Source organism: Capricornis sumatraensis, chromosome 12 (assembly GCF_032405125.1).
Source record: "Capricornis sumatraensis isolate serow.1 chromosome 12, serow.2, whole genome shotgun sequence".
NCBI lineage: Eukaryota > Metazoa > Chordata > Mammalia > Artiodactyla > Bovidae > Capricornis > Capricornis sumatraensis.
Window position 1 is genome coordinate 93,346,221 of NC_091080.1, and position 17,597 is coordinate 93,363,817.

The following is a 17,597-nucleotide window of genomic DNA, read 5'->3' on the forward strand; positions in this document are numbered from 1 at the left end:
GTCCGAACTCTTTGTGACCCCATGGACTGCAGCATACCAGGCTTCCTTGTCCATCACCAACTCCTGGAGCTTACTCAAACTCATGTCCATCGAGTCAGCGATGCCATCACACCATCTCATCTTCTGTTGTTCCCTTCTCCTGCCCTCAATCTTTCCCAGCATCAGGGTCTTTTCCAATGAGTCAGTTCTTCACATCAGGTGGTCAAAGTATTGGAGTTTCAGCTTTAGCATCAGTCCTTCCAATGAACACCCAGGACTGGTCTCCTTTAGGATGGACTGGTTGGATCTCCTTGCAGTGCAGGGGACTCTCAAGAGTCTTCTCCAACACCACAGTTCAAAAGCATCAATTCTTCGGCGCTCTGCTTTCTTTACAGTCCAATTCTCACATCCACACATGACTACTGGAAAAACTGACCTACAAGACCTTTTAGAACTAACACCCAAAAGAGATGTCCTTTTCATTATAGGGGACTGGAATGCAAAAGTAGGAAGGCAAGAAACACCTGGAGTAACAGGCAAATTTGGCCTTGGAATGCGGAATGAAGCAGGGCAAAGTTTTGCCAAGAAAAGGCACTGGTCATAGCAAACACCCTCTTCCAACAACACAAGAGAAGACTCTACACATGGACATCACCAGATGGGCAACACCAAAATCGGATTGATTCTATTCTTTGCAGCCAAAGATGGAGAAGCTCTATACAGTCAACAAAAACAAGACCAGGAGCTGACTGTGGCTCAGATCATGAACTCCTTATTACCAAATTCAGACTCAAATTGAAGAAAGTAGGGAAAACCGCTAGACCATTCAGGTATGACCTAAATCAAATCCCTTATAATTATACCGTAGAAGTGAGAAATAGATTTAAGGGCCTAGATCTGATAGACGGAGTGCCTGATGAACTATGGAATGAGGTTCGTGACATTGTACAGGAGACAGGGATCAAGACCATCTCCATGGAAAAGAAACGCAAAAAAGCAAAATGGCTGTCTGGGGAGGACTTACAAATAGCTGTGAAAAGAAGAGGCAAAAAGCAAAGGAGAAAAGGAAAGATACAAGCATCTGAATGCAGAGTTCCAAATAATAGCAAGAAGAGATAAGAAAACCTTCTTCAGTGATCAATGCAAAGAAATAGAGGAAAAGAACAGAATGGGAAAGACTAGAGATCTCTTCAAGAAAATTAGAGCTACCAAGGGAACATTTCATGCAAAGATGGGCTCAATAAAGGACAGAAATGGTATGGACCTAACAGAAGCAGAAGATATTAAGAAGAGGTGGCAAGAATACACGGAAGAACTGTACAAATAAGATCTTCATGACCCAGATAATCATGATGATGTGATCACTAATCTAGAGCCAGACATCTTGGAATGTGAAGTCAAGTGGGCCTTAGAAAGCATCACTATGAACAAAGCTAGCGGAGGTGATGGACTTCCAGTTGAGCTTTTTCAAATCCTAAAAAATGATGCTGTGAAAGTGCTGCACTCAATATGCCAGCAAATCTGGAAAACTCAGCAGTGGCCACAGGACTGGAAAAGGTCAGTTTTCATTCCAACCCCAAAGAAAGGCAATGCCAAAGAATGCTCAAACTACTGCACAATTGCACTCATCTCACACGCTAGTAAAGTAATGCTCAAAATTCTCCAAGCCAGGCTTCAGCAATACATGAACCGTGAACTCCCTGATATTCAAAATGGTTTTAGAAAAGGCAGAGGAACCAGAGATCAAATTGCCAACATCCGCTGGATCATCGAAAAAGAAAGAGTTCCAGAAAAACATCTACTTCTGCTTTATTGACTATGCCAAAGCCTTTGACTGCGTGGATCACAATAAACTGTGGAAAATCCTGAAAGAGATGGGAATACCAGACCACCTGACCTCCCTCTTGAGAAACCCGTATGCAGGTCAGGAAGCAACAGTTAGAACTGGACATGGAACAACAGACTGGTTCCAAATAGGAAAAGGAGTACGTCAAGGCTGTATATTGTCACCCTGCTTATTTAACGTCTATGCAGAGTACATCATGAGAAACACTGGACTGGAAGAAACACAAGCTGGAATCAAGATTGCCAGGAGAAATATCAATAACCTCAGATATGCAGATGATACCACCCTTATGGCAGAAAGTGAAGAGGAGCTAAAAAGCCTCTTGATGAAAGTGAAAGAGGAGAGTGAAAAAGTTGGCTTCAAGCTCAACATTCAGAAAACGAAGATCATGGCATCCGGTCCCATCACTTCATGGGAAATAGATGGGGAAACAGTGGAAACAGTGTCAGACTTTATTTTGGGGGGCTCCAAAATCACTGCAGATGGTGACTGCAGCCATGAAATTAAGACACTTACTCCTTGGAAGGAAAGTTATGACCAACCTAGACAGCATATTCAAGAGCAGAGACATTACTTTGCCGACTAAGGTCCGTCTAGTCAAGGCTATGGTTTTTCCTGTGGTCATGTATGGATGTGAGAGTTGGACTGTGAAGAAGGCTGAGTGCCGAAGAATTGATGCGTTTTAACTGTGGTGTTGGAGAAGACTCTTGAGAGTCCCTTGGACTGCAAGGAGATCCAACCAGTCCATTCTGAAGAAGATCAGCCCTGGGATTTCTTTGGAAGGAATGATGCTAAAGCTGAAACTCCAGTACTTTGGCCACCTCATGCGAGGAGTTGACTCATTGGAAAAGACTCTGATGCTGGGAGGGATTGGGGGCAGGAGAAGGGGACGACCGAGGATGAGATGGCTGGATGGCATCACGGACTCGATGGACGTGAGTCTGAGTGAACTCCGGGAGTTGGTGATGGACAGGGAGGTCTGGCGTGCTGCGATTCATGGGGTCGCAAAGAGTCGGACACGACTGAGCGACTGAGCTGAACTGACTAGACTGACCTTTGTCGGCTAAGATCTGGTGCAGCCAAATAAATAAAATAAATACTTCTTTAAAAAAACAAAAACAAATCAAAACAGTCCTCAGGGGCCGGCGGAGGCCAGCCCGTGGTGCAGCAGGCCCGGGTCAGAGACCCCGGGAGCCGGGAGCCCGGCTTAAGGCTAGAGCGCGGGCCGCGCAGCTCGGAAGTCGGAAGAGAGCTTGACGCCTGCGGCCGCGCGGGGGCGACTGGGAGCCCGGAAGTGCTCGGCAGCGGCGGTCCCCGCGGCGGCGCGGGGGCGGCCGGGAGCCCGGAAGTCCGCGGATGGCGGTGGGTCCCGGCTGCCGGGCGGTCCGGGGCTGCCGGCCAGGTAAGAGCGCTCGCGGCCTTCCGGGGCATGGCCGTCCGGGCAGGGGCCGCGGCCGCCGGCGCCGCCGTGGTGGCGCTGCTCTCGGCCGCGCTGGCGCTCTACGGGCCGCCGCTGGATGCAGGTACGCGGCCGCGGGGCCGCGCGCGGGGCGCCGCCGGGGGGGGCACCCGGGGCGCGGGCGGCCGCCGAGGGACCCCGAGGGCCCGGGCGCGGCTGCCGAAGAGGCGGGAGGCGGAGCAGGCGAGCCGGACGAGCGCGCCCTCGGTGTTCGGCGCGTTTGGTCCGCACGAGGCTTTGGAGACGCTCTTCACGCCGTCGCTTGGCCGGGGGCCTCCCTTGTCACGGCGGCGTGGGGATCCTGCTGTAAAGAGGGGGCTCCGAGCCCGGCTCCCCCCAGGCAGGGGCCGCAGCGGGGAGACGCAGGCCGGCGTGCCCCTCGCCAGCGGCCCCGGGGCAGAGCTGCGGGGCTGCTGGGCACCCAGTTCCCTCCGCGGCCGCGCTCCCCCGGCACGCCCGCCCAGGCCCCCCACGCCCCTTCTGCCGCGATTTGTTTGGAGATAATCTTGTTGGCCGCTGTTTGTCTGAAATCCGTACACTCTGCTGCGGTCTGGCAAGATTTTCTGAGTCGGCTTGAGGTTTCATCATTAGGCCGAGTTGCTGAACTTTTTGCCAGACAAAAAAAAAAAACAATTGCAGGTCACTGACTTCCCCTCCTGGCCTTCTGGCATCTCCAGGTTAATTTAAAGATTGTTGCCACTGGTTCCAAATCAGCCACAGTTCACATGAAATTGTTGGCGATTCACACAGTTGTGAGTGGCAAGTAATTCTAGAAAACAGCCCAGAGTAAAGAAATCTATTCAACTCTCCTCGGCCACATGGGTTTAACACAAACAAAAACCAGACAGGTTTGACCCGTTCCTCCAGACTCAGAATTGTATGAAGACAAATTTCTTAATGAGGTAAATTTCAGGTTGCCTCTCCTCAAGGCCTTTTTATCCTTAGGTTTGCTGTGTATGTTTCAGCATTTCTGTGAGAGAGTCCAGATGCTGTGTGTTAGAGAGCTAGCTGAAACTTGCTTCTCTGTGGAGTGTAGGGAAATCTAATTGATCTTCCTTTGGCTCTTTCTGGAACACTGTTCATCTCAGGTGGATGTTATGGATGAGCAGTGTGAGTTGCGCTTTGCCTTCATACAGTTGCAGGTAACGAAAACTACTGTACTTCTCAACAGTGATACGATTTTTTTTTTCCAGCAGTGATTTTTTTTTTTTAACCCATCACAGATTGCTTTCAGAAGGCACATGAGAAGCATTTGACTTGTCTTTTGGTTGGTGGTGTGATTGACTTTTTTTTAATTAAATTTTTTTTCTGCCTGAAAATGACAGCGTTTTGGTGCAACGTCGAGTTCTGCCCAGGCTTATCCACTCGTAACGGTGGCGTCTTCACAGGTCTGTCTCTGAGTCTCAGGTTCCTTGTCTGTAAAAGAAGGATAAACTGGCTTCCGCTAAAGAGTGAACCACGATGCCTTTAATTCATCAGACATCTACTGAGCGGCTTATTTTGTGCCAGACTCTGTCCGAGGTGGTTGAGGGTGGAGTCCAGCCCTTAAGTCACAGGTGGGAACCCTGCCCACAGCATTCTGCAGAGGCAGAGGGGTAGCCTTAGCGGTATTGTGTGTGTAGCTAGGCGCTTAGGTTAAAGTAATGGTAACTGATAAAGCCAGACATTGAAAGGAACCCAGGGTAATCCTTGAGTGGACTGGTAAGTTTGGGTTCAGCTTCCAGTGTTTAGAAAGTACCCGTGTTTACTGTTCTGGGGTATTTGGAGGGGCAGCCTTTCTCTGATGTGCTCACATTGACCAGTCATGTTGAAACAGGTACCGCACAGACGGCCGTCAGTGGTCAGCAGGGCCGCCCTTAAGTTCTGTAACAGCCCAGGTTCCCGTCCTGCAGCTGGCCGGGGTGCCCACGCAGGTGTGTCTCCCAGCCACTGTGCACGGTGGGAGGACGGTGCGTGGCTGGGAATTTGGGGTGCAGATGGGACTGAGGCAGGGGCAAGGAGTGAGAGCTGGTTGTTGGCCCAGCACCTCGGTGGCGTGTGAGGTTGGGCCGGAATTGAGGGTCAGTGGCTAGGCTGATGGTTGAGCAGGCCTTCCTGTGCCTTTTCATGGCCAAAGGTTTATAGTGGTTCTGTTTGGAGTTTTAATCCTGTGTTGATTTGGAAGAAAGTGGGAAGGTGTTTGGTTGGATGATAATTAATATTCTTTTTACATCTTGGGGGTCTAAGCATCTGATGTATCAACTAAGGAGGCATTTACATCTACTCACCGAAGAATATTCCTTGAATAGTTTTGTTGAATGAAAGGTAAAAGTATGAGCAGTATTAAGATAAAGCTGTTTTACAGTATGGAGCTGAGTCAGCCTCTGGTCTTCACTTGAACTTATGACCCACGTGTAGTTTTTCTCCACTGCTGAGATAATGGGAAGATGAAAATATTGGATGCCTTTTATGTGAAAGTGTTGTTCGTATCAGCAAAGATCCTTTAATTCTGGAGAAAATGCGTGCTTTATTGCCTCTTTATACATTGGGCTCCATGGAACATAGAATTTCTCTCACAGTTCAGATGTCTTAAATAAAATGGCAAAACATACAGCGCAGGAAGTTTTTCAAGAAAGGCCGATGAAAATCGGCTCTTTATAGACAGTTCAGGGGTCAGACTATTTCAAAATGCCACTTTGAGGACTTGCCTGGCTGTCCCGCGATTACGATTCCATGCTTCCACTGTGGGGGGCGGAGGGGGGGCAAAGGTTCAATATCGGGTCAGGGAACTAAGATGCTGTGTGCCTTGTGGCATGGCCAGAAAAGTGAAAAACCACTTTGAGCCCAGTGTAAGATGTGTTCTTTACTTAGAATGCCATTTCCAGTTGATTAGATTCTCGATTCGTATCTTTAACTGAGTATGGGAGCCAAGACTAGGAAACTAAATTGGGAAGAACATGAACCTGTCTGGCTTGAGTAGACAGTGGAAGGTAACAGAGGGGAGAAGAGGCCCAGCACACCTGCGGGGAGATGGGGTGACTGTGTAGCTCAGTGAGTACCAGTGCATTTAGGAAAGCTTTCTGAAGGGTTAGGTCGATTTCCAAGGCGTCTGATACATTTCAGAGTAAATCTGGTGCCTAACCACAGGTGTTAGTGTTGTGTTACCTCTAAACCTCATTTTCTTATGGAAATGAAATCATGAGGCCACTGACTGAAAGGCTGCAGCGTTCATGTTAAGTCAGCTTTGGGAAGTATTTTGATTAATGCCTCTATTTATATATATATATTGATAGCTGTTTATCTTTCTGAACATTTCCTTGTTTTTCAGCGTTAAAAAGAGCATTTTCACTGCATAAAGCACACTCAGTAAAGGACATGGAAAATACTTTACAGCTGGTGAGAAATGTGGTCCCTCCCCTAACCACCAAGAAGCACAAAGGGCAGGATGGAAGGATCGGCGTGGTGGGAGGCTGCCGGGAGTAAGTGATGCGTCATCCACCCATCCGTCTGTCTGTCTAGTTGGATTCCAGGAATCATTCCCAAGTGTCAGCTGATGCTGTGACAGTATTTTCCCATGAGGAACGTTTGATTGAACAGCAGAGAAAGCAGGGGCCCTGACTGGGCGAGGTGACCGTGGCCTCCGCTCGCTGTTGCTCTCAGGGGCTGGGTCCTGCCCCTGGGGCACCGGCCAGTCCAGGGGGTCCATGATCACCTTGAGCACACCCCCTCTCTGCAGAGGCCTCTGGTGAACTCTCGCTGGCTTCTCAGACCTCTGGAATTTTTGTCTTTTGGTTTCCCCCCAGCACGCATCCCTACCCATGTACCTCCTTGCCAACAGAACCCGTCTTGTTCAGTTGGTGTTCCTGTGGGCATTTCTGGTAACTCCAGTGCTTTCTATGTCTCTATTAGCCTAGAGAGAAGTGTCGTCTTTATAATGTTAAGTCATCTCATCAAGTGTCCATCTCTGCTATACTTTAACAGGTTTAAAATTTTTCCCTGTACAGTTACCATGTGTTTTTATAAGGTGAATTCCTAGAAAGTTTATGATTTTTGCTGATATTGTAGATGGTATTATATTTTGCAATTAATTATTCCTGGAGTTGAAAAAGTTTTTTTCAGTTGATGGAAATCTTGCTGACCTAGTCTGTACTAGGAGATAATTTTCCTGTTGAGATCTGGATAGTGCTTGCCTCATTCTCACTTTTGACTGTGAATATTTCCTTAGGTACACTGGAGCCCCCTATTTTGCAGCAATCTCAGCTCTCAAAGTGGTAAGTTTGCTTATAGCTTCTTTGTTAGGATTTTTTTAGTGAAAGTGTCAGATCGTTTAAATATGACGGCAACAGATGTTTTCTGATAGAAATCTAAATAACGTTTCAGGTAACCTCGGGTGAGAGACACCTTTAAAGCTACCCTGACCTTTTGTGTAGCCACAGAGGAACTCAGATGGGGTTTCTCTTAAATTCAGGTTTTATTAGAAGTGCCCCTTGCCACAGTGATCCCGGGCTGCCTTTTCAAGCCTCGCACAAGCAGTGGACACCTTTTCACGGTGGCCACAGCCCGGACATTTTGATCACGTGCCTCCCGAAGGCCTGGCGGCCTGGGAACCGTGAGGTGGACCCTGCAGCCCACAGACCTCACAGTGACGCCGTCTGGTGGCTGCTGACCTGCCCCTTGCTCAGTTGCTCAGTCATGTCCGGCTCTTTGCCACCCGCTGGACTGCAGCACACCAGGCTCCTCTTGGGTGGCAGCGGTGTCGGCCTTTCCTTCCAGGCCTTTCTCAGGCTCTGCCACTGGCCAGGGCCCTCTCACCCGCCTCCTGGCGGGGGGCGAGCTGCGGTGGCCGGAGCACCTGCAGACTGTGCTGTGGGTCGGGGCGGTTGCGGCAGGGCTGTGTGCTCTGCGCGTCTGTCAGGCGAGTCCCGCCTGAGCCGGCCTGCTGTGCCCCTCCCCAGGGCGCGGATCTGTCCCACGTGTTCTGCACCCGGGAGGCCGCGCCCGTGATCAAGTCCTACAGCCCGGAGCTGATTGTGCACCCCATCCTGTGAGTGGGGCGGGGCCACGGGCGTCCCCGGACAGGGAACGCAGGGTGCACACAAGGCCGGTGCGGTTGTGCGTGGGCTGGTGGCGGGCAGTGGCACTGGGCATGGCCCCAGTGTGGCCCACGGGCACGGGGCGGTGGGGAAAAGGCGTAGGTGCTCCCGCTGGAGGCGCTCAGCGTGGGCGCTCAGGACTGCCCGGCGACTGGACAGGTGGCCGTGCACCTCGTCGAAAGGGCTTTGGCGTCACTCATGTGAGACGGGAGCCCACGGCTTCTGCAAGTGCCCGCCCAGCCTTGTGAACGCCACAGGGACTCTGCTGGAGCCTGATGCTGTAAAAGGCTTGTCAGGCCACTGTTGAGAATACGCCCTTGGGGCCCAGGAGTGGCAGGGGTCCCACTGGGAGGCTCTAGTCGGGTCCCGGGGGTGCCCTGCGGAGGAGAAGGGCCGGGTGGATGGTGTTTAAACTGGGAGGCAGGGGTGTGGGTGTGGGGGGAGGGCCTGGTGTGGAGGCAGCAGGGGAGATGGGAGTGGGGGGCGGTGGGCGTGGGGGAGGCCAGGAGGGCACCCTGCAGCCAAGTGGAGGGTCCTGGCGGAGCCCCGGCTCAGGGCCTGGGACAGGAAAAGGCCCCTGGGGGAAATCTGCCAGTCTGTAGTTGGATTAATAAAGGACACGAGAATAAGCCGCCGACGCGTCTCTTCTTGTTCAGGGACAGCCCGGAGGCCGTCCACGAAATGGAACAGTGGCTGCCCCGACTGCACGCCCTGGTGGTGGGGCCTGGCCTCGGCAGGGATGACGCTCTGCTGGAAAACGTCAAGGTAGCCGTGGCCTCCCGGGAGCCTGCTCTGGTCGCGGGAAGTCTCTTCCTGCGGTGGGGGAGCTGGAGTTTGGGGACGGAGGAGGAAGGGGTGTGAGAGATGCACGTAGAGCAAGACCTGCTGGCCGGGCTCCCGGCGGGGTGCGGGCCCTCGTGCTGTGGCTGGGGCGGCCTCTGCGGGTCCCGCCGTGATGCAGGTCCCGGCGTTGGGGCCAAGCAGCATTCGCAGTGGCCCGGTTCGGGTCATGCTCGCGGTGCCCTCCCTGCTGGGGCCGCCAGCAGCCTGCTCAGCTTGCGGTCTGGCGCTCCTGTGAGGGCGGCGCGCCCCGGTCACAGAGAGCCACGTCTGCGGAGTGCTCTGCACGGGCCTGGTTGGCGCGGGACTCAGAACAGCTGGTGCCCAGGGGCTTCCCTGTCACTGTGACCTGGGGGAGGGGGTGCTTCTGAGTTCTGATGATCTCACTGGACGTGTAAGCGTGCATTTGATGGAGGTGTGTGTGCAGGCTGTACTTCCCGAGCCGTCCGATGGGTAAAGAGCAGGTTAAGGCAGGCATGTGTGGGCTTTAGTAGAATTCAGTGAGAACTTGGTTGTCCTCACTTAGGGCCCCTTCCACGACTCGTCATTCCAGCCTTTGGAGTGGAAGTTAGGGCCAGAGATGCCGCGTCCTCAAGCCTGTGGCCTGTCGCTGAGCAGGGCCAGTGGCCGCCACAGGCGGGGCAGGGCTGCCCAGGACACGCGTCTGTGACGCTGGTGCCGACAGTCGGCTCAGTTATCGCACACGGTGTGGTCGGGGGCTCCCCTCCGGCAGCCTCTCAGCGCGTGTCCTTCTGGAGCCACAGACCCGCTGCCGGGCCCGCAGGGACCGAGCTGCCGAGGGCGGCGACTGATGCCAGGGGGTGCTTGTTTACAGACGGTCCGTGTGGAGGACCTGTCTTCACCCACCCAGATGGCAAGCACGCAAGAGAACTTTGACATGTTATCTGCCTGGAATACCTTAACTTTAATGTTTTCATAGAACCGTCTTACAGACACGTGGGCTGTGCTCAGTCAAGGAATACTGTATCCAGAAAACTAAAATAAAAGTGATTTTTATAGACACGTGAAAACATAATCTGTATCAAGAGGGGTTGGGGGTGAATTTAAGGTGATGAAAGGCGGGGTTCTCTGTGCTTCAAGTTCTTTGTTATTTTCAGAAATTCATAATAAAACGTTTAGTGTGTTTATCTTAAAAAAAAAATAGAAGCTACTCTGCAGCGTGTGAGTTAGAGGTTGGGAGTGAGCCAGCGTAGACCTGCTGGGGTGTCTGTGGCATGGACCGGGCCCCAGCTAGCAGGCGGGCGTGCCCGCTGCTCTCCCCCTCTCGGCTCCCTCGGGTGCTGCCCAATCACAGACACTCAGTAGGTCTTTCCTGAGCGAGTTCGCTGTTGGCGTGATGTGTGCAACAGCCTGTCTGCACCTGGGCAGGACGGGTATGGGGCTCCTTTCTCGGCTGATGAGTGTCATCCTGAAGCTGATTGTGGTGATGGCTGCATACTGTACGCTTTCAGTGAATGGACTGAACGGCCTGTAGCTACCTCAGTAAATAAAGCGACCCCCTGCCGCGCGGCCACCTCAGGCAGGGAGGTAGTTTCTCCGGGATTCAGGTTCCTGCTTTTCCTTTCGGCGATTTTAGGAAGGTTTTCAGACGGCATAGCGCTCAGTCACTTAAAGGGCACGGTTGCGGGGCTGGCAGTGTATTCCCGGAGTTCGCAGCCATCGCCACAGTCGGCTTTAGGACACTCGCGTCGAGCCTCGTTCACTGTTGACGGTCACAGTCACACATTTAAAGACTCATGAAATGTGACGTACGAGAGGTGCGTAAAAACAGAAGAGCTGGGCGCTTCTTGAGGCGTCAGGTTTGTGACCCCGAATCCCGAGGGTCCGCAGCTGTTGGGAGTTTGGAGATGCTGGCTTGGGGTCGGCCTCCGAGGACTGGCCTGGGGGCCAGCACCAGTGCTGGTCCTGTGGCTCACGTGTTCAGAGTTCAGGCCGGCCCTGCAGAGGGCTCTTCTCACTGCGTTTCGCACTTGCTTTATGAGTCCCGTGTGTGTGTTGATGGCCTGGTGTGCAGTCGGTCAGAACTGCTGTTTCAGCTTTCCTCAGGCGACGGGCTCAGTGCTTAGCTGCCTGCCTTTCTTGCAGGGCATTCTAGAAGCATCCAAGGCCAGGGGCGTCCCCGTGGTCATCGACGCAGTGAGTGTGGCCCCTGCCCTGCCCCCTCCTCACCGCAGCCCCCGCGGCCGCTCCTGAATGACCTGCGTCCTCGTCTGCAGGACGGGCTCTGGCTTATTGCCCAGCAGCCAGCCCTTATCCAGGGCTACCGGACGGCGGTCCTCACCCCCAACCACGTGGAGTTCGGCAGACTGTCCGAGGCCGTGGTGAGTCAGCCAGCCACAGGCAGGTGACTGCGTGCGCTCCAGAGCATCCTCCGGTCAGCGTCCTTGACGGGTGAAACCTGGGTGGTGGACTCGGGGGTCAGCCTGGCCTCCAGGCACCCCCCCAGGCGATTGCTTTGTCCCTGCCCTGCATGCCCTCCTCTGAGAGGTGGGGTGGGACGGGGTCAATCCGCACCACTGACTGCACAGCATGGGGCTAGGTGCTGCCTGCACGCCACTGAGAGCCTGAGGGTCGGCCAGCCGGCCCTCGCTCCGCGCGCTTCCTCCACACCCGCCGCTCTGCCTCCGTGGACCCGGCCAGCCTGATTGTAGTTACTGTGGGAGAAAGCCCACATGTAAGGACCGCGCCATTCACACCGAAATTGTTGAAGGGTCAGCTGCGTCTGTCCACCCAGCGTCCTTACGTGTTAGCCCACGTGCGTCTGCTCTTTATCCTTCAGAGCTGCGTCACTCGGGCAACCTGCAGACTCCCTGCCATGGGCCAGGGTCCTGACTCCGCCAGGACCAGGTCGGGGCGGGCGCCCTGCGGTGTTTCTGCCCCGAGGGCTGTGTTGCTGTCCGCCTGGAGCGCGGATGGTCTGGGCCTCAGGGCTGAGCTCGTCTGGCTGTTGGCAGGTGCCAGGCAGGCCCCCAGACGAGCCGGGCCCCAGGCAGACAGGCTCTTCCGTGTCCCTGAGGCCCGTGTCTCTGGTCCTGTCTAGCTGGGGGTGCCCCTGGAGGGCGGGGACCGTCACGGAGCGGTGCTGAGACTCAGCCAGGCCCTGGGCAACGTCACCGTGGTGCAGAAGGGGGAGCAGGACGTGATCTCTGACGGCGAGCAGGGTGAGTGGGTGCAGACGCCACCCCGCATGTCAGCCAGTTGGCACAGCCACGCTGGGCACCAGCCCCAGGAGGACCGCTTGTCCGCAGCCTCGGGAAGCCTGGCTTTGCCCTGTTGCTCGGTGTTCTGCACAGGGAGGTGGTCTCGGTGGGGCGTGCTGGCCCGGGCTGGCCCCGGCGTGGCGGCGGATGCTCCTTCCCTACCGTGTGCGACGGCCCACGGGGGCCCCGCTGCAGACGGACGCGGGCACTGAGTGTCTGCCTGCAGCTCCTTCCGTTCACCAGAGCGCCCGAAAGGAGACGCCAGGGAGCAGCCGGTGGCGCGGGAGCCCCCGGGCACCAAGCACAGCCTTGGGGGCCGCCTTCCCGTACCCTCAGCGGGGCTCCGGGCTCAGCGCACGGCGCCTCTGCTCCCTGCAGGGCCCTCCCGCTGGTACAGCCCCCCGGTGGCGCCAGGCCCAGCGGGCAGTGGCCAGACAGCTGGACACGCAGGGCTGCTGACCGGGTCATGGGAACCAGGGGCCAGAGAAGCACAGGCCTGGGCACATGTGTGCACTTGCACGCACTCACACGCCACATGCACGCACATGCACGCACACTCTGGACAGGAGATGCAGCGAGCGTTCTCCGAGGGACCCTGAGACCTGTGGGTTCTTCAGATGCTAGAAGGTGCTGTGATCCCTGACACAGTCAGAGGCACGTCTGTTTCAGACATTTTCAAAGAAAAAGAAACTTCTCACAGTGCAGACAAGTCCCAGCCGGGGTGCCACCAGCTCTGAGTCTCCTGGAGGACAGGGGCCCTGGGGTGGGCGTGCTCATCCCCTCAGACCCCAGGTGCTGCTTGAGGGGCGGCCTCCTGCCGTGCTTGCCTGGAGGCTGCCACGTGGGGACAGCAGGGAGGAGGGTGGAGGGCGCCCCCAACGCATCCTCTCCTCCGCAGTGCTCGTGTGCAGCCAGGAGGGCAGCGGCCGCAGGTGCGGGGGGCAGGGGGACCTCCTGTCGGGCTCCCTGGGTGTCCTGGCACACTGGGCCCTCCGGACCGGCCCCCAGAAGACTGGCGGGTAAGTCCTGCCTCGTTCCTCCTGTTTCAGCAGCTCGTACGTATCGTGAGGAGCAGACTGGGATGCTCCCGGTGAAGCGCCGGTGTCACGGGGAGAGCTCCCAGGGCTGGCCGGGTTGGTCCCTGCCACTGGTCTGGCCACAGGAAGCAGCCCTGTTCCCCTGGGTGGATGGCCTCCGGGGCACGGGTGGTTCTCCCTGCTCCCACCCCTGCTGGCGTGGGAGATGCTGCTCGGGGCTCTGCGGCGCCTGCTCTCAGAAAGGCTGTCGTGGTGGCGGACACGCAGGAGGGGGGAGCTCACGTTGACAGATGAGTCTCCACGAGGCATTCGGGCTCTGAGCTGGGGGGCCCCTCCCCAGGTGGTGTAGAGAGACCTGGGGCACCCCCACCCCTTGGGAACTAGACCTCTGCTCTCTGCACCCATCCTGGCCACAGTGATGGTGCCAGGCTGCAGGGTCACCACAAACCTGACCAGCACACCCGTGGGGTGTGTGCAAACAGGGTGCTGGTGGGTCTAGCGACGTGGCAAGCAGGTGTCCCCGGGGGTGTGTGAGCGGTGTGGCCAGCAGATGTCCCCAGGGGGGTGTGAGCAGTGTGGCGAGCAGGTGTCCCCGGGCGGGGGGGTGGGGGGGGTGGGTATAAGCGACTTGGCGAGCAGGTGTTCCTGGGAGGTGGGGGGTATGAGCGACGTGGTGAGCAGGTGTCCCCGGGGGTCTCAGCGACATAGTGAGCAGGTGTCCCCGGGGGTCTCAGTGATACAGTGAGCAGGTGTCCTTGGGGGTGGGGGTATGAGCAGCGTGGTGAGCAGGTGTCCCCGGGGGTCTCAGTGACGCAGCGAGCAGGTGTCCCCGGGGGTCTCAGTGATATAGTGAGCAGGTGTCCTTGGGGGTGGGGGTATGAGCAGCGTGGTGAGCAGGTGTCCCCGGGGGTCTCAGTGATATAGTGAGCAGGTGTCCTTGGGGGTGGGGGTATGAGCAGCATGGTGAGCAGGTGTCCCCGGGGGTCTCAGCGACATAGTGAGCAGGTGTCCCTGGGGGTCTCAGCGACATAGTGAGCAGGTGTCCCCGGGGGTCTCAGTGATATAGTGAGCAGGTGTCCTTGGGGGTGGGGGTGTGAGCAGCGTGGTGAGCAGTTGTCCCCGGGGGTCTCAGCGACATAGTGAGCAGGTGTCCCTGGGGGTCTCAGCAACATAGTGAGCAGCTGTCCCCGGGGGTCTCAGTGATATAGTGAGCAGGTGTCCTTGGGGGTGGGGGTGTGAGCAGCGTGGTGAGCAGGTGTCCCCGGGGGTCTCAGCGACATAGTGAGCAGGTGTCCCGGGTCTCAGTGACGCAGCGAGCAGGTGTCCCCGGGGGTCTCAGCAACATAGTGAGCAGGTGTCCCCGGGGGTCTCAGTGATATAGTGAGCAGGTGTCCTTGGGGGTGGGGGTATGAGCAGCGTGGTGAGCAGGTGTCCCCGGGGGTCTCAGTGACATAGGGAGCAGGTGTCCCGGGTCTCAGTGACGCAGCGAGCAGGTGTCCCCGGGGGTCTCAGCAACATAGTGAGCAGGTGTCCCCGGGGGTCTCAGTGATATAGTGAGCAGGTGTCCTTGGGGGTGGGGGTATGAGCGGCGTGGTGAGCAGGTGTCCCCGGGGGTCTCAGTGACATAGTGAGCAGGTGTCCCGGGTCTCAGTGACACAGCGAGCAGGTGTCCCCGGGGGTCTCAGCAACATAGTGAGCAGGTGTCCCCGGGGGTCTCAGTGATATAGTGAGCAGGTGTCCTTGGGGGTGGGGGTATGAGCAGCGTGGTGAGCAGGTGTCCCCGGGGGTCTCAGTGACAGGGAGCAGGTGTCCCGGGTCTCAGTGATGCAGCGAGCAGGTGTCCCCGGGGGTCTCAGTGACATAGTGAGCAGGTGTCCCCGGCCGCAGCATCCTCCAGGTCCTAGAACACAGCGGGCGCTGACGCTGACCAGGTGCTGTGTGAGGTCACCTGGGGCGACAGCCGTGTCCTGACCCTTCCCACATGCACAGCTGTTTCTGACGCTGGTCTGTCAGGATCGTCCATATCCTGGTTACCAGCTGTGTTCACTGTGGGGAGGCCGCCTCGGAGGCCCTTAGACTCGAGCTTACCAGCGTGCGTCCCGGGACGGCAGGCAGGATGTGCGGGGTGCAGTGGCCACCCCTGAGACCTCTCCCCGCAGGCCCAGCCCGCTGCTCGTGGCCGCCTTCGGCGCCTGCGCCCTCACCCGGCAGTGCAGCCAGCAGGCCTTCCAGAAGCACGGACGCGCCACCACCACCTCCGACATGGTCGCCGAGGTCGGGCCCGCCTTCCGCAGGCTCTTCGAGGCCTGAGCTGGAGCCGCTGGAGGGCGGGTGCCGTCCGCCCGCCTCCTCCAAGAGGTCTGCGCTGTGCAGGCTGACACAACGCCAGTTTGGAGCTTAGCACTTTCTGCCTAAACTGATACGGGACGGTGCTGGCGAACTCTCCTCAGCCTCTGTAGCGTCAGAAAAGAATTGCGTGACGAGGCGGTGACGGCCGCTCAGCCGGGCCGTGGGCTCCGCTGCTGCCTGGAGCGGCCCCCGCGTCTGAGCGTCGTGTTCCTGTGAGAAGGGCCCTCACTAGCAGGCCTCTCGGGGGTCCTGTCTCTCGTTCCCAACTGTGAGTCATGTTTTCTTTTTAACTTCAGGTCCTGCAAAGGCTATGGTGTCCATTCCGTAGCTCGTTTTGCCGTTTTAAGCGGTTAGTTATTAGGTCGGACACACCCGGGCAGAGATATTCAGCACTGGTCGGTTAATTGGCTGGAGCTTTCCAGAATAGTCAGCGGTCTGTCAGAACTGGAAACCCTGGAGGCCCCTGGGGAAACCACCGAAGTAAACGACGGAGCCTGGCCCGAGTGTGCAGGGCAGCCCTGGGACACCTCACTTGGACGTGTCCGTGCAAAGGCAGGCGTGGTGACGGGCCCCAGGTGAGGGGTGCCCAGGGCCCAGGTGGGGGCCCAAGCTGCCCTGCGCTTGCTGGAGGGGCCGGACAGCGGGGCCTCTGCCTCGGGACGGGGGCAGGGGCGCTCTCAGGAACGTTCAGAACGTGCTCTCTCTGTACTGAGTTGTCTTGTCGGCATCGGCTCAGCCTCTGTGGCGCTTGGTGACCTGTCTCGTTTCTCCGTGGGGTCGATTACAGCGCGTGGCCCTGAGTGCGCTATCCACATGCTTTCTGTGGGGCGGGCCTGGCCCGTGTCCGTATGTCTGTCCTCGGTGACCCCTGCTCTCCATTTGGACAAAAGATCCCGCTTGCTTTGAATAGCTTGGACTTAAGGTTTCTTTAAAGCTGTGGATCACTTACGTCTAATTGTAGAAAAGCTTCACTACTGTCGTGGACCTTTCTTCTTTTGGGGAATTACACCTAAATCATGGTCGTTATTAAAGGGCAGACGTGGTTGATTTCACTGGAGAGAGTTGTGTGTTTTTTTCTCAAACAGCCAGAATTCACCTTCAGTTTGGTCCTCAGCAAGGACGTTCTCAGACGTGGGGATGAATACACAGCTGCCCCACCAGCTGCCGGCACTGTTCCCGGGCGCCTGTCACGCCGTTAAAGTGGCAGCAGCCCGGAATGTGGCGGCTTCTCCCCATGGAAGGCGTAAGGCAGCAATCACAGGGCCCACTGCGCCTCTGCACCCCTCTGCTCGACGGGGCAGCTGGGCAGTGCTCCTGAGTGAAGGGGGTGCCTGCCCCCGGCTCCTCTGCAAACCTGGGCGTTCGCCAGCTCCAGGCAGGATGCCACCCCCAGGAGAGCGGCCCCCAGGGCAGGTCCGGCTCGGCCGTCGGCCAGTCCCCCGCAGGACTGGGCGCCTGTCAGCGTCCTCCAGGGGCCAGCCGCCTGCCCTGAGGGGTTTCACTCTGCTCCGCAGGGTCCCTCGCTGCAGGCCAGCTTGTGAACAGGCCCCTCCTCTAGAATAAGGGCCCCTGCCTGTCGGGGCAGCAAGGTCGGTGATGCAGTTAACGTGGCTGCCAGGCCGTCCTGCTGCCAGGGGCAGAGCCGTGGACCAGTTCGGGAGCCTGGCTGAGAGCTGGAGTGGCAGGCGGGCCCCCGTTTCTTGCTGGTGCCCTGCACAGCTGGGGCTCCCCGCCTGTGACAACAGGGAGACAGGGCGACGCCGCCGGCCAGCTCGGGCCCTGCTCACCCTGCTG

General features: G+C 57.1%; 1 protein-coding gene across 4 annotated transcripts; it reads left to right on the forward strand.

Annotated features, from left to right (window-relative positions):
- Positions 1-3,153: 3,153 nt before the first annotated feature.
- NAXD (NAD(P)HX dehydratase) lies at positions 3,154-16,825 on the forward strand. 4 transcript variants are annotated; one of them, XM_068984299.1, is made up of 10 exons: positions 3,154-3,227; positions 6,592-6,742; positions 7,489-7,534; positions 8,219-8,307; positions 9,013-9,121; positions 11,303-11,353; positions 11,434-11,538; positions 12,258-12,378; positions 13,316-13,436; positions 15,614-16,825. In XM_068984299.1, exons 1-10 carry the CDS (start codon positions 3,182-3,184, stop codon positions 15,762-15,764), a joined length of 990 nt encoding a protein of 329 aa, XP_068840400.1. In that variant the 5' UTR covers positions 3,154-3,181; the 3' UTR covers positions 15,765-16,825. The 4 variants fall into 4 exon arrangements, with proteins under 4 accessions (XP_068840400.1, XP_068840401.1, XP_068840399.1 ...); XM_068984298.1 differs by lacking the exon at positions 3,154-3,227 and adding an exon at positions 3,255-3,348; XM_068984300.1 differs by lacking the exons at positions 11,303-11,353; positions 11,434-11,538.
- Positions 16,826-17,597: the final 772 nt, after the last annotated feature.

Excerpts from the sequence above, each read along its gene's own strand:
- NAXD (XM_068984298.1), top strand. The coding sequence starts at position 3,255 with ATGGCCGTCCGGGCAGGGGCCGCGGCCGCCGGCGCCGCCGTGGTGGCG. Across the intron at positions 9,122-11,302 it reads CTCTGCTGGAAAACGTCAAG|GGCATTCTAGAAGCATCCAA; the intron begins GTAGCCGTGGCC and ends CCTTTCTTGCAG. Across the intron at positions 11,539-12,257 it reads GCAGACTGTCCGAGGCCGTG|CTGGGGGTGCCCCTGGAGGG; the intron begins GTGAGTCAGCCA and ends GGTCCTGTCTAG.